The sequence below is a fragment of the Balaenoptera physalus genome (assembly GCF_965194825.1).
Source record: "Balaenoptera physalus genome assembly, chromosome: 5".
In the NCBI taxonomy this organism is placed as follows: Eukaryota; Metazoa; Chordata; class Mammalia; order Artiodactyla; family Balaenopteridae; genus Balaenoptera; species Balaenoptera physalus.
The window spans coordinates 26,120,916-26,136,140 of NC_138884.1; the positions used below are offsets into that span (position 1 = coordinate 26,120,916).

Below are 15,225 nucleotides of genomic sequence, written 5' to 3' on the forward strand. Positions count from 1 at the left end.
TAGCTAAGATAATTTAAAAAGGTGGCTACACTAAACAACAGACTTTCAACGTATGAAACTGCCTTCTGTTGGAAGAAGACACCATCTAGGGCTTTCACAGCTAAGGAGAAATGAATGCCTGGCTTCAAAGTTTCACAGGACAAGCTGACTCTCTTGTTAAGGGCTGTTGTACTTGGCTTTAAGTTGCTCATTTACCAGTATGCTGATTTACCATTCTGAAAATCTGAGGACCCTGAAGGGGTCAATCTACTCTGCCTATCTCTATCAGTGGCACAACAAAGCCTAGGTGACAGCACATCTGTTTACAACATGGTTTGCTGAATATTTTAAAACCACTGTTGAGACCTATTGCTCAGAAAAAAAAGATTTCTTTCAAAATATGACTGCTCATTGACAACACACCTGGTCAACCCGAGAGCTCTGATGGAGATGTACAACAAGATTAATGACGTTTTCATGCCTCCTAACACAACATCCATTCTGAAGCCGTGGATCAAGGAGTAATTTTTACTTTCAAGTGTTATTATTTAAGAAATACACTTTGTAAGGCTATAGCTAGAAATTCCTCTACTGGATCTGGGCAAATTCAACTGAAAACCTTTTGGAAAGGATTCACCATTCTAGATGCCATGAAGAACATTCATGATTCATGGGAAGAGGTCAAAATATCAACATTCACGGGAGTTTGGAAGAAGTTGATTCCAGCCCTCATGGATGACTTGAGAGGTTCAAGACTCCAGTGGAGGAAGAAACAGCAGGTGTGGTGGAAACAGCAAGAGAACCAGAATTAGAAGTGGAGCCTGAAGACGTGACAGAATTGTTTCAATCTCATGATAAAACCTGAACAGATAAGGAGTTGCTTCCTACGGATGAGCAAACAAAGGGGTTTCTTGAGATGGGACCTACTCCTGGTGAAGGTGCCGTAGAGACTGCTGAAACGGTAACAAAGAATTTAGGACATCACATAAATTCAGTTGATGAAGCAATGGCAGAGTTTCAGAGAACGGACTCCAGTTTTGAAAGAACTTTTACTGTGGGTAAAATGCTATCAAACAGCCTTGCATGCTACAGGAAAAGAGCTCCTAAAGGGAAGAGTCGATCGATGTGGCAAACTTGGCTGCTGTCTCATTTTGAGGAATTCCCACGGCCACCCCAGCCCTCAGCGGCCGCCACCCTGATCAGTCGGCGGCATCGACGTCGAGGCACAGCCCTCTAGCAGCAAAGAAATCAGGACTCGCTGAAGGCTCAGATAATGATTAGCAATTTTTACCAATGAAGTATTTTTTAAATTAAGGTATGTACGTTGTTTTTTAAGACATAATGCTATTGTACACTTCATAGACTACAGTATAGTGTAAACATAACTTTTCTATGCACTGGGAAACCAAAAATTCACGTGACTAGCTTTATCACAATATTCTCTCTATTGTGGTATCTGGAACCGAACCTGCAACATCTCCGAGGTATGTCTGAACTTACTTCGAAGACGATCCTTCGGATGTTTTTCACATACAGTGTCACGTAATCATCGATGTAGGTAGACAGGTGGCTGGACTGTATATCATACCAATTCAACACCAGCGCTGCTTCATTTTCATTATTTCCACTCCATGTGATGATGGAGGGATGAGATTTCAGTCTCCTGACCTAAAATTGAAGAAAACATAAAATAATTTTCAAATGCTCAACATAAGAAAGCTCAGAGCTGTGATTACTCATAGAATTATAGCCATTGTCTTTCTGTACATGTACTTTTACGTGCCAGGAACTCATCAGAAAATGAGCAGTAATGTTACATGTGGGAAGACATTTTAAGAAATCGCTGAGATTCTTTTTATCTAGATTTTATAAACATTGAGAAAATAGGGCTCCTCTTCTCGCCATGTAACTAAAGAAAATACAATCCCTTTCATTAAAAGAGAAAAATCAACCTCATCATTATCTGACTTGCCACAAAAAGGTTCTAAGAAATACCAAAGACAGGAGACGTTACATTACAAGGGTTAGCTTCTCAAGAGCAAGTTGGAGTTTTCCGTGAAGAAACAAATGAGGCAGAACAAACACTACTGCTGAGAGAGGGACTGAAGTTCCCACACAGTTTCCACCAAGATCAGAAAACCACGAGGACAGTTAGAGAGGGTTTTACAAAGCAAGTGAGTACCAGAGACACTCTGAAAGTTAAAGACAAATATATGGAACATTCTAAGGGAAAAAAGATTAGGACATCAAGAGGCTGTCCCCTGAAATAACTATCAATGTCCTGTCTTAAGAAATCAACTGGACTTCCCTGGTGGCGCAGTGGTTAAGAATCCGCCTGCCAATGCAGGGGACACGGGTTCAAGCCCTGGTCCAGGAAGATCCCACATGCCGCGGAGCAACTGGGCCCGTGCGCCACAACCACTGAGCCTGCGCTCTAGAGCCCGCGAGCCACAACTACTGAGCCTGCGCTCTAGAGCCCGCGAGCCACAACTACAAGTAAGTCACTGAATATATCTAAACATAGAAGAAGAAATTAGGGAATCTGAAAATCCTGCCTGCCTTAAGAGCTGAGGTCTGCGTGAACTGAGCTCACTGCCAGCCCTATATAAAGGTGAAAGGATCCAGTTCTTCCGACACACGGGAAGATGTAGCCCAGCAGCATAAGGAAATTAAACCTCTTTGCCAACAGCAGAGTGAGTCAATGGTCAAGAGGAATTCTTTTCCAACGTGTTCTAGCAATATAACCTCATTGGTATTTATAGCTTCTCTCGCACTGCAGTGGATGACGACGTGATGGAGCCCAGCTGATGTTCTCTCCGCGGTCTCCATTCAATATGCTAAGTAACCCATACATGAAATAGAGACGCAGTGAGGATATCTTAAAGAGATATATCTCATTTAAAAAATTAAAGTCTTGTGTTTTTTTCTTAACCAGTCTTATAAACAGTATTTCCTTATTTGCCTCTGTATATGCCCACATAAGTGAGGGCTGTGACCATCTGTGACAGGCATGTTTATGGTACTGATGAAAACACAGAAGAGACAAAAAGCTTCAGTGACTGTGTGCTACACACACCCTTCAAACTGACCTAGAATTTTCTGGTGAGCTTTACTTTAAAATTTTAATAAACTCTGCATTTAAAAGTTCTCCTCTTTAAAATATATAAAAGAGTTGAAAACACACAGATATCATATTTTACTTGTGTGAAAGAAAATTAAAAATAAAACTGAAATGTTTACAACCTACATAACTATAATTAATATTTTAAAAGTTATTCATTCGTCCATCCATCTATACATCTGATGAATAATATAGCCAGATCATGGGGATATACAGGGAGGAACATGCCCTAGGCCTCAGGGATATTATAATTTTGATGCAGTGACAAAACACTGAACAAGTAATTTCAAGTGTAATGTATGTCACAAAGGGAAAATGACCTAATCTAGACTTGCAGACATAGAAAGCTTTTTGCCAGAGAGTCATGCCCAAGGTAAGACGGGCCAGAAAAAAATGAGCGAGGTGGTCCACAGGAGAGGGTAATAGAGAAGGCGTTCCAGGGCGGAGAGAGTACGGGGAAAATGGTGCTTGATGAGGCTGGAGAGGCAGGCTGAGACAGGATAGTGCATGGTGAGGATCTTTAATTTTATCTGGAGGGCTCTGAGCAAGGGATGATTCAATGTTCACTTTCTAAACTTATGAAAACTACAGAAAACAAATTATGACATGTTGAATTATTATAAGGCAATCACACTTATAACACAATCCAGACTAAGAAAGAAAACTTTACCAACCACCCCAGAAGCCCTCATGTACCCCTTCCTAATCATAGCCCCTCCTTCCTTCCAAAAGTAACCACTATCTTGAATGTTATAATAATCTTTTTTTCATTTCTTTTGGGTTTTCACACAAAAATACATTCACAGACACTCTAATGACGAACTCGTGGATTTTAACATACTTGATGGATTTCGATCCACTGACATTCTTATCCTTATTGAATTTCAAGTTGTCCCACTTTTGGTTGGTCAGAGTCTCATCAAAGTTCTTTTAACATATCTTTGATAGCTTCCTTGTTATTGGTATGCCAAAATATTTCAGGATCATCTACTATATTTCCTGTCCCAGACTTGGTATCACCCATTTTTCTCTAAGAACCCTTCTCTTAGTGGGAAAGATTATTTCAATATAAGAATGCTCAGTATGACTAGGTTGTTGACTGTTTCTAGGTCTTTCCAGTGGACAGAGCTAGGATATAATCACTTCTTCGCATTCATAGATCTATAAATATAAAAGTGTTTATATGTGGAATGTTAAAGAAATCAAGGAGTCAAGAATCACTTAAAATTTTTGACCTGAGAAATTCAAAGACTGGCATCGCCATTTATTGAGGTGGGGAAAACTGCAAGAAAAGCAAGTCTGGGGAAGGTAATATAAGTTTTGTTTGGACATGTTACATTTGAGATTCCTATTAGACCTCCAAGTTAGAGGCACCAAGTAGGCAGCCGGATAATAAGAACCAGGAGTTCAGCAGGTAAGTCAGGGCCAGGAATAAATCTGACAGTCATCAGCCAATAGGTAGAATTAAAGTCATGAGACTGGGTGGAATCGCCTAGGTAGTCAATTACCTGACTGATTTTTTTCATGGGATTTAGTAAAGAGAACAACAAAAAGAAATAAGGAGAAGAAATTAAACACAACACTGTAAATCAACTATATTTCAATAAAATTTTTTAAAAAAAGAAGAGACAAGGAGAGGTTTAACAAAAGGCAGAACTAAAACTTAAGCCTTTACTTCTACTTGAAATGGTAATAACATACCTGGTAAGCAACTTCTGCTCTCACTGAATCCATGAAATCCTGATCAGTCGGGTAAAGCGCACAGGCAAACATAAAATCCTGCCATACCTATCAAATCAAATAAAAGGCAATATAGCACTTCCACGGATTTTACTGCACAGAAAGAAATTCTTCATTCTCAACTTTGGGCATTATCTTTCATGCAAATGAAAAATCAACTTAGCCCGATGAATGTGATCATTTGAGCATCACAAAGCATGAGGCACTGGGAAAGGCACTCACAGACTCTCTGGAACTGTAGGGAAACCTGAGAAGAGAAAATGTTAGGTAGGCAGAAAAGAAAAAGAAGAAAGGGGAATTCAAATAATGAAACAGTGCTTGTGCTGAGGGGAATATGAAATTCAGTAAGAAGCTTTCTCCCAACCCCTCCTCACTCCTGATTCACTCTGATTTTCACCAGGAATTTGGTACTGAGTGATGGCCCAGACTGTTAAGAAACATATTTTGTTTATAAAGGAATTAACTTCATGGTCAAAAGGATTACTACATGCACAGTTTAGCAATGAAACCACTTAAGTGCATTGCAAGGGAGGCCATTATGATGCAGTAGTTTAGAGCACAGAGCCTAAATCTGTTGGCCTGACTCAGAACTTCAGTTCCACCATATACCCACTGTGTGAGTTTGGGCTAGTTAACCTCTCCACATGTCAGTTTCCCTACCTGTAAAATGGGGATAGAGAACAACAGTAACTACCTCACAGAGTGGGCATGAAGCTAAAATAAAATAATAGCTGCAGAGCACTGAGGACAATGCCTGGAATATTACAGAACATTGTCACATCATCATGACCATCAGCACTGTCAATATTATTAAAATTACTACTCTGCTATGAAGTGCTTTATATTTTAGAACTGTAATACTAGAACTAAAAGACTATATTTCCTTTGCTTAACCCTCACCAATGCAAATTATGTTCAGGGTACTTAATGACCATATTAAGCACAGCCTTTAAAATTTAATTTTATCATTTTTCTTCTCTCTAGGTCTTGTTAGATCTCCTTAAAGTTAAAACTTTTTAACATTTTATTTTCTTTTTTATGCTTACCCTCCTATCACAAAGATAATTACAAAGAAAATATAGATATATGCTTAGATATAACCAACATGCAGAATGTCTATCATTTAAAATAATTATGATATTCACTATCAACTATGGCTCAGGGTTTGCAAGATGCCATTTATTCCTTTGCAGAAAAGTGGAACATCATTCCTGGCTCTGAGAAAAGAAGGAATGGGCTATGATATCACTTATATGTGGAATCTAAAATATGACACAAATGCATTTATTTATGAGACAGAAACACAGACATAGAAAACAAACTTATGATTATCAAAGGGGAAGGAGCTGGGGAAGGATAAATTAGGAGTTTGGGATTAGCAGATACAAACTACTATATATAAAATAGATAAACAACAAGGTCCTACTGTATAGCACAGGGAACTATATTCAATATCCTGTAATAAACCATAATGGAAAAGAATATGCATATATAGGTATAACTGAATCACTTCGCTGTACACCTGAAACTAGCATAACACTGTAAATCAACTTCAACGAAACACTTCAACAAAAAAAAAAAGACAAAGGAATAGGCAATATCATCCACTCAGAACACTGGAGGTCAACAGTAACAGATCAACAAAGAAAATGATGAGAGCTGTCAACTACTCACCATTATTCCTAGTTCATCACAGAGTTCATAGAATGCATCCTGCTCATAAATTCCTCCTCCCCAGACCCGGAGAACATTCATGTTAGCGTCCACAACAGACTGCAAAAGGAGGCGTAATCTACAGAAGAAGTTTTAAAAACAAATGCCAATTTGAAACCTTGGGGATGTTTGATAAAAAAAACACATTGTGGTTGATAAACACATTTCAAATAGCTGTTAGAAGGACACATTTTAAAATTATGATGGTTTGGATACAATGCTAAGTGAAGAAAGTGAGACAAAATTCTATATACACATTAACTGTAACCACATTAAATAAACAAACCTATAGAAAAATTACGGGTGAAATCTTTTCTCTGCCTTCTAAATTTCAGTCATGTTATTACACTATTTTTAAAACTAACTTTTTGTTTTCTTTTTGTTTTTTGCATATTTTTTAAAATATCTTTACTGGAATATAATTGCTTCACAATGTTGTGTTAGTTTCTGTTGTACAACAAAGTGAACCAGCTATAAGTATACATATATCCCCATATCCCCTCCCTCTTAAGCCTCCCTCCCATCCTCCCTATCCCACCCCTCTAGGTCATCACAAAGCACTGAGCTGATTTCCCAGTGCTATGCAGCTGCTTCCCACTAGCTATTTTACATTTGGTAGTGTATATATGTCAATGCTACTCTCCCACTTCGTCCCAGCTTCCCCTTCGCCCCCTGTGTCCTCAAGTCAGTTCTCTACGTCTGTGTCTTTATTCCTGCCCTGCCACTAGGTTCATCAGTACCGTTTCTTTAGATTCCATATATGTGCATTAGCATACAGTATTTGTTTTTCTCTTTCTGACTTACTTCACTGTATGACAGACTCTAGGTCCATCCACCTCGTTACAAATAAATTTCGTTCCATTTTATGGCTGAGTAATATTCCATTGTATATATGTGCCACATCTTCTTTATCCATTCATCTGTCGATGGACACTTAGGTTGCTTCCATGTCCTGGCTATTGTAAATAGAGCTGCAATGAATATTGTGGTACATGACTCTTTTTGAATTATGGTTTTCTCAGGGTATGTGCTCAGTAGTGGGATTGCTGGGTCATATGGTAGTTCTATTTTTAGTTTTTTAAAGAACCTCCATACTGTTTTCCATAGTGGCTGTAACAATTTACATTCCCACCAACAATGCAAGAGGGTTCCCTTTTCTCCACACCATCTCCAGCATTTATTGTTTGTAGATTTTTTGATGATGGCCATTCTGACTGGTGTGAGGTGATACCTCATTGTAGTTTTGATTTGCATTTCTCTAATGATCAGTGATGTTGAGCATCCTTCCATGTGTTTGTTGGCAATCTGTATGTCTTCTTTGGAGAAATGTCTATTTAGGTCTTCTACCCATTTTTGGATTGGGTTGTTTGCTGTTTTGATGTTGAGCTGCTTGTAAATTTTGGAGATTAATCTTTGTCAGTTGCTTCATTTGCAAATATTTTCTCCCATTCTGAGGGTTGTCTTTTCGTGTTGTTTATGGTTTCCTTCGTTGTGCAAAAGCTTTTACGTTTCATTAGGTCCCATTTGTTTATTTTTGTTTTTATTTCCATTTCTCTAGGAGGTGGGTCAAAAAGGATCTTGCTGTGATTTATGTCATAGAGTGTTCTGCCTATGTTTTCCTCTAAGGGTTTTACAGTGTTTGACCTTACGTTTAGGTCTTTAATCCATTTTCAGTTTATTTTTGTGTATGGTGTTAGGGAGTGTTCTAATTTCATTTTTTACATGTCCAGTTTTCCCAGCACCACTTATTGAAGAGACTGTCTTTTCTCCATTGTATATTCTTGCCTCCTTTGTCAAAGATAAGGTGACCATATGTGCGTGGGTTTATCTCTGGGCTTTCTATCCATTTCCACTGATCTATATTTCTGTTTTTGTGCCAGTACCATACTGTCTTGATTACTGTAGCTTTGTAGTATAGTCTGAAGTCAGGGAGCCTGATTCCTCCAGCTCCGTTTTTCTTTCTCAAGATTGCTTTGGCTATTCGGGGTCTTTTGCATTTCCATACAAATTGTAAAATTTTTTGTCCTAGTTCTGTGAAAAATACCATTGGTAATTTGATAGGGATTGCACTGAATATAACTACCATATGACCCAGCAATCCCACTACTGGGCATATATCCTGAGAAAACCATAATTCAAAAAGATACATGTACCACAATGTTCATTGCAGCACTATTTACAATTGCCAGGACATGGAAGCAACCTAAATGCCCATCAACAGATGAATGGATAAAGAAGATGTGGCACATATGTACAATGGAATGTTATTTTCTGCACCTATTGAGATGATCATATGGTTTTTATCCTTCAGTTTGTTAATATGGTGTATCACATTGACTGATTTGCATATGTCGAAGAATCCTTGCATTCCTGGGATAAACCCCACTTGATCATGGTGTATGATCCTTTTAATGTGTTGTTGGATTCTGTTTGCTAGTATTTTGTTGAGGATTTTTGCATCTATGTTCATCAGTGATATTGGCCTGTAGTTTTCTTTCATTGTGACATCTTTCTCTGGTTTTGGTATCAGGGGGATGGTGGCCTCATAGAATGAGTTTGGGAGTGTTCTTCCCTCTGCTATATTTTGGAAGAGTTTGAGGATAGGTGTTAGCTCTTCTCTAAATGTTTGACAGAATTTGCCTGTGAAGCCATCTAGCCCTGGGCTTTTGTTTGTTGGAAGATTGTTAATCACAGTTTGAATTTCATTACTTGTGATTGGTCTGTTCATGTTTTCTATTTCTTCCTGTTTCAGTCTTGGAAGGTTGTCCTTTTCTAAGAATTTGTCCATTTAATCCAGGTTGTCCATTTTATTGGCATAGAGTTGCTTGTAGTAGTCTTTTATGACACTTTGTATTTCTGCAGTGTCAGTTGTTACTTCTCCTTTTTCATTTCTAAGTCTGTTGATTTGAGCCCTCTCCCTTTTTTTCCTGATGAGTCTAGCTAATGGTTTATCAATTTTGTTTATCTTCTCAAAGAACCCGCTTTTAGTTTTACTGATCTTTGCTATTGTTTCCTTCATTTCTTTTTCCTTTATTTCTGATCTGATCTTTATGATTTCTTTCCTTCTGCTAATTTTGGGGTTTTTTTGTTCTTCTCTAATTGCTTTAGGTGTAAGGTTAGGTTGCTTATTTGAGATTTTTCTTATTTCTTGAGGTAGGCTCGTATTGCTATAAACTTCCTTCTTAGAACTGCTTTTGCTGCATCCCATAGGTTTTGGGTCATCGTGTTTTCATTATCATTTGTTTCTAGGTACTTTTGATTTCCTCTTTGATTTCTTTAGTGATCTCTTGGTTATTTAGTAGCATATTGTTTAGCCTCCATGCGTTTGTATATTTTATAGTTCTTCTCCTGTCGTTGATATCTAGTCTCATAATGTTGTGGTCAGAAAAGATGCTTGATACGATTTCAATTTTCTTAAATTTACCGAGGCTTGATTTGTGACCCAAAATGTGATCTATCCTGCAGAATGTTCCGTGTGCACTTGAGAAGAAAGTGTATTCTGTTGTTTTTGGATGGAATGTCCTATAAATAGCAATTAAGTCCATCTGGTCTAATGTCTTATTTAAAGTTTGTGTTTCCTTGTTTATTTTCATTTTGGATGATCTGTCCATTGGTGTAAGTGGGGTGTTAAAGTCACCCTACTATTACTGTGTTATTGTTGATTTCCCCTTTTATGGCTGTTAGCATTTGCCTTATGTATTGAGGTGCTCCTATGTTGGATGCATAGATATTTACAATTGTTATATCTTCTTCTTGGATTGATCCCTTGATCATATAGTGTCCTTCCTTGTCTCTTATAATAGTCTTTATTTTAAAGTCTATTTTGTCTGGTATGAGTATTGCTACTCCAGCTTTCTTTTAATTTCCATTTGCATGTAATGTCTTTTTCCATCCCCTCACTTTCAGTCTGTATGTGTCCCTAGGTCTGAAGTGGGTCCCTAGTAGACAGCATATATACGGATCTTGTTTTCGTATCCATTCAGCCAGTCTGTGTCTTTTCGTTGGGGCATTTAATCCATTTACATTTAAGGTAATTATTGATATGTATATTCCTATTACCATTTTCTTAATTGTTTTGGGTTTGTTTTTGTAGGTCTTTTCCTTCTCTTGTGTTTCCTGCCTAGAGAAGTTCCTTTAGCATTTGTTGTAAAGCTGGATGGTGGTGCTGAATTCTCTTCACTTTTGCTTGTCTGTAAAGCTTTTGATTTCTCCATCGAATCTGAATGAGATCCTTGCTGGGTAGAGTAATCTTGGTTGTAGGTTTTTGCCTTTCATCACTTTAAATATATCTTGCCACTCCCTTCTGGCCTGTAGAGTTTCTGCTGAAAGATCAGCTGTTAACCTTATGGGGATTCCCTTGTATATTATTTGTTGCTTTTCCCTTGCTGATTTTAATATTTTTTCTTTGTGTTTAATTGTTGTTAGTTTGATTCATATGTGTCTCAGCGTGTTTCTCCTTGGGTTTATCCTGTATGGGACTCTCTGCATTTCCTGGACTTGACTATTTCCTTTCCCATGTTGGGGAAGTTTTTAACTATAATTTCTTCAAATATTTTCTCGGACCCTTTCTTTTTTCTTCTTCCTGGACCCCTATAATGCGAATGTTGGTGTGTTTAATGTTGTCCCAGAGGTCTCTGAGACTGTCCTCCATTCTTTTCATTCTTTTTTCTTTATTCTGCTCTGTGGCAGTTATTTCCACCATTCTATCTTCCAGCTCACTTATCCGTTCTTTTGCCTCAGTTATTCTGCTATTGATTCCTTCTAGAGTATTTTTAATTTCAGTTATTGTGTTGTTCATTACTGTTTGTTTGCTCTTTAGATCTTCTAGGTCCTTGTTAAATGTTTCTTGTATTTTGTCTATTATATTTCCAAGATTTTGAATCATCTTTACTATCATTACTCTGAATTCTTTTTCAGGTAGTTTGCCTATTTCCTCTTCATTTATTTGGTCTTGTGGGTTTTTATCTTGCTCCTTTGCCTGTAAGATATTTCTCTGTCTTCTCATTTTGTCTAATTTACAGTATTTGAGGTCTCCTTTCCCTAGGCTGCAGGGTCGTAGTTCCTCTTGCATCTGTTCTCTGCCCCCAGTGGTGGGGTTGGTCCAATGTCTTGTGTAGGCCTCCTGATGGGAGGGACTGGTGCCTGCGTTCTGGTGGGTGGAGCTGAGTCTTTTCCCTCTGATGAGCAGAGCTGTGTCAGGTGGTAGGTTTTGGGGTGTCTGTGAGCTTAGTATGACTTTAGGTAGTCTGTGTGCTGATGGGTGGATTTGTGTTCCTGTCTTGTTTGTTGTTTGGTGTGAGATGTCCAGCACTGGGACCTGCTGGCAGTTGGGTGAAGCCGGGTCTTGGATTCAGATAGAGGCCTCTGTGAGAGCTCTCGAAGATTAATCTTCCCTGGGGCTGGGAATTCTCTACTGGTCCAGCATCCTGGACTCAGTGCTCCCACTCCAGAGCCTCAGGCCCGACTTCTGGTCGAGGGACCAACACCCCACAAGTTGCTTGTCTCGGCAATAAAGGGGTTTTAAAAAAAAGAAAAATATGTCTAACAAAGCCCCAGACAAATGGTAAAAAGTAAAATCAAACAAACAGAAACAAGGAAACATGCACACACACAAAAGAAACAAAAACAGAACCAAGTAAAGCAAATAGCAAGAGAACAACCAGACAAACAAAAGAACCCAAGAACAAAATCAAGCAATTAAGAAGAAAGCCGACAAAAACCCAAAACCAAAAAACAAAACCAAAGCAGAGTGCCAACCGAAGAATGAAGCAAGGAAACAAAACAAACTGAAAAAAATGATATTTCAAAAAAGAAAAACAAGAGAAAGGGGAAAGAAGACAGAACAGAAAAGCAACGTAGAAACAGAAATCTAAAAAAGTAATAATAAAATAGAAAATATATTAAAGAAAAAAAAAAGACAAACAAAACCCCGGAGAAATGTTTAAAACAAAACCAAACAAACAAAAACAGAAACAAGGAAATATACACACACATAAAAGAAACAAAAACAGAGACAAATAAAACAAAAAGCAAGAGAACAACCAGACAAACAGAACTCAAAAATGAAATCAAACAATTAGGATTAATACTAACAAAAACACATAACCTAAAAACAAAACCAAAGCAGTGTGCCCACTGAAGAATAAAGCAAGGAAACAGAAGAAACTGATAAAAATGATTTTAAAAATAATAATAATAAAATAAAAAGGGAAAAAACACAGAACAGAAAAGCAAAATAGAAATGGAAATATAAAAAAAAAATAAAGAAAAAGAGGAAGAAAAAAATAAGGGAAAAGAACACAGAACAACAGAAAAGCAAAGTAAAAATGGAAATATATAAAAATATAAATATATATTATAAAACACAGAGATCCCAAAAGACTAAATAAAAAAAAAAACTAAAACAAGAACAAACACAAAAAGAAAGAAAAAGAAACCAAAGGAAAATAAAAGAAGCCAGAACCAACAACAGAATGAATCAAAACATAATAAAATTAATAGTAATAATTATGTTTCCCTGGGGTCTCCACTGTGAGGGTCCTTGCACACGCCGTGAGCCACAGCCCTCCTCCGCCTCCCCAGGAGCCCCTCCTCTGCCTCTGGGATGGTCTCTGGACCTGCTGTGGGCCCTGTGGGGACCCCTCCGACTCTGATGTGGCCCAGTTTCTGCGTGTGCTGCCCCCAAAGTCCACAGCGGCCAGAGCTGGACCGTTCTCATTTGTGGGAACACTCATTGTCTACTCAGATGTTCCATAGACGCAGGGTCTTCCTAGCTGATCGTGGGGATTTAATCTGCAGCTTGTGCTGCCAGTGGAAAGATTTTCCATCCTCTTCCTTAGTCACCCCGTCCCTGGGGTACAGCTTTGCTTTTATCCCCACCTCTGCGTGTGGTCTGCCTGCAGGAGTCTGGTCCTGAGGCTGCTTTGGAGCTCTTGGGTCTGGCCCTGTGAGGACCGGGTGCAGAGGTGGTATGACTGCTTGGATCACGGGAGCCCCAGTGGCACCAAATGCACAGGGGAGCCGTCGGCCATGGGTGCAAGAGATATGGCCCTAGTGAGGGCCTTTTCCAGCGGCCAGCGTAAGGCACGTGAGGGCCAGCCCTGGCTGGGGTTTTTCTGGCACCCGGCAGCAGGCATGTTAGGGCCAGCCCTGAGAGGGTGGTGGTGGTTTTTTTTAATTGCCCCGCAGCCGGCATGTGAGGGCCAGCTCTGAGGGAGCTTTTTTATGTCTCAGCAGCCAGCGCACAAGACCCAGCCCTGAGCAGGCTTCTTTTATTGTCGTTGGCAGGCAGCAACATGTGGGGAGAGAGAAGTTACAATAGTGGCTCCCACCCCAGCGTGGGACTCAGCAGTAGCGCCCTGCTTCCAAGGCAGTCCAGACTTCCTCCACAGGCATTCCCTGCTGCGGATTTCTTCCCTCCCATCCCCTCAGTCCATCTCCCCACAACCAACAGCAGTTCTCACTCTGGGCCTCTTTTCCAATCCCCACACACCAGCTCCCAGCCCCCTTGCACACCTGTGAACACACATCCCAGTCTGGGGCACATAGGGCAGAGGTACGGACCGTCTGTGTAGTTCTCACTCTGTTCCGTCTGCCACAGATCAGCAGCTTCAAGCTCTTCCAACAGCCTCAAATGCTTCCATTCTGTCCCAGTGGATTTTCCCATCGGAGAGGAGGTATCCCCGTTAGAGAGGGGGTTTCCCCGCATTTGGGAATCTCTCCTCTGCTTCAGCTCCCCTCTCCCCGGGGTGCAGGTCCCATCCCGCTTCCTCTCCTCCTCCTTCTCTCTTCCTTTTCTCCGTCCTACCCAGTTATGCAGGGATCTTTATAGTCCTTTCCATTGTCCAAGGTTTTCTGCTAGTTTTCAACTGGTGTTCAGTGAGAATTGTTGCATCTATAGATGTATTCCTGATGCATCCGTGGAGAGAGATGAACTCCACGCCTACCTAATCCTCTGCCATCTTGAATCCTCCTAAATTTTTGTCTTAAAGTTACTCCTGTAGAAAAATACTGTAAACCTTGGAAAGTATGTGCTTATTTTATATAACCATTTCAAACTATAAGATAAAAATCAAAGTTTACATATTAGTATCTAGCTCTCTCTCATCCCTTTTTACAATTCCTCCAGTCCAGTACTCCTTTATCTAGTAAACTTCCTTTCTGCTTTTCCAATTTCTATTCACATAACCCTCAGCTAAGTATAGAAATTTGCAGCCACCTTGAGAGCAGGTACCCTCCATTTCCAGAACAGCATTCAGAAAGGAAGGAAAAAGGCCAATAACAGGATGACCACACACCCAGAGCACGGTGCTCCCAGCAAAGGCACCTACGGGCAGGTTTACTAATTGACCCAACTGTGCTGTACAGCCACTGCCAACCTGCCAGGAGTGGAAAGGAGCATTTGAAAAGGAAAAGAGTCAGCAAATTATCTGTGTTGTGTCTGGAGAATGATTTCATTTTCATATGAAATTTAAAACATTATACACATTTTGAAGTAAAAGGATATTACTACAACTTTTGGCAAAATTAGAGTTTACTTAACAACCACATCTACATTCTAAACATAATATACGTCAATGCATGTTTGTACATTTAAATAAGGTAAATGTGTTTATTTTCACTTCACAAAGCTTATTTTCACTATTACAAAGATAGTAGTTTATAAACCTAGT

At 39.3% G+C, this 15,225-nt stretch overlaps 1 protein-coding gene across 3 annotated transcripts in view; it reads right to left on the bottom strand.

The window, feature by feature from the left end:
• MANBA (mannosidase beta) overlaps positions 1 to 15,225 on the bottom strand; it is a 115,298-nt gene that overhangs the window by 45,099 nt on the left and 54,974 nt on the right. For all 3 annotated transcript variants that reach the window (XM_082462334.1, XM_082462333.1, XM_082462332.1), the window contains exons 9-11: positions 6,515 to 6,632; positions 4,802 to 4,888; positions 1,480 to 1,647 (exon numbers count right to left, since the gene is read on the bottom strand). In XM_082462334.1, the coding sequence (XP_082318460.1) occupies positions 1,480 to 1,647; positions 4,802 to 4,888; positions 6,515 to 6,632 (373 nt within the window). The remainder of the gene's footprint in view (positions 1 to 1,479; positions 1,648 to 4,801; positions 4,889 to 6,514; positions 6,633 to 15,225) is intronic.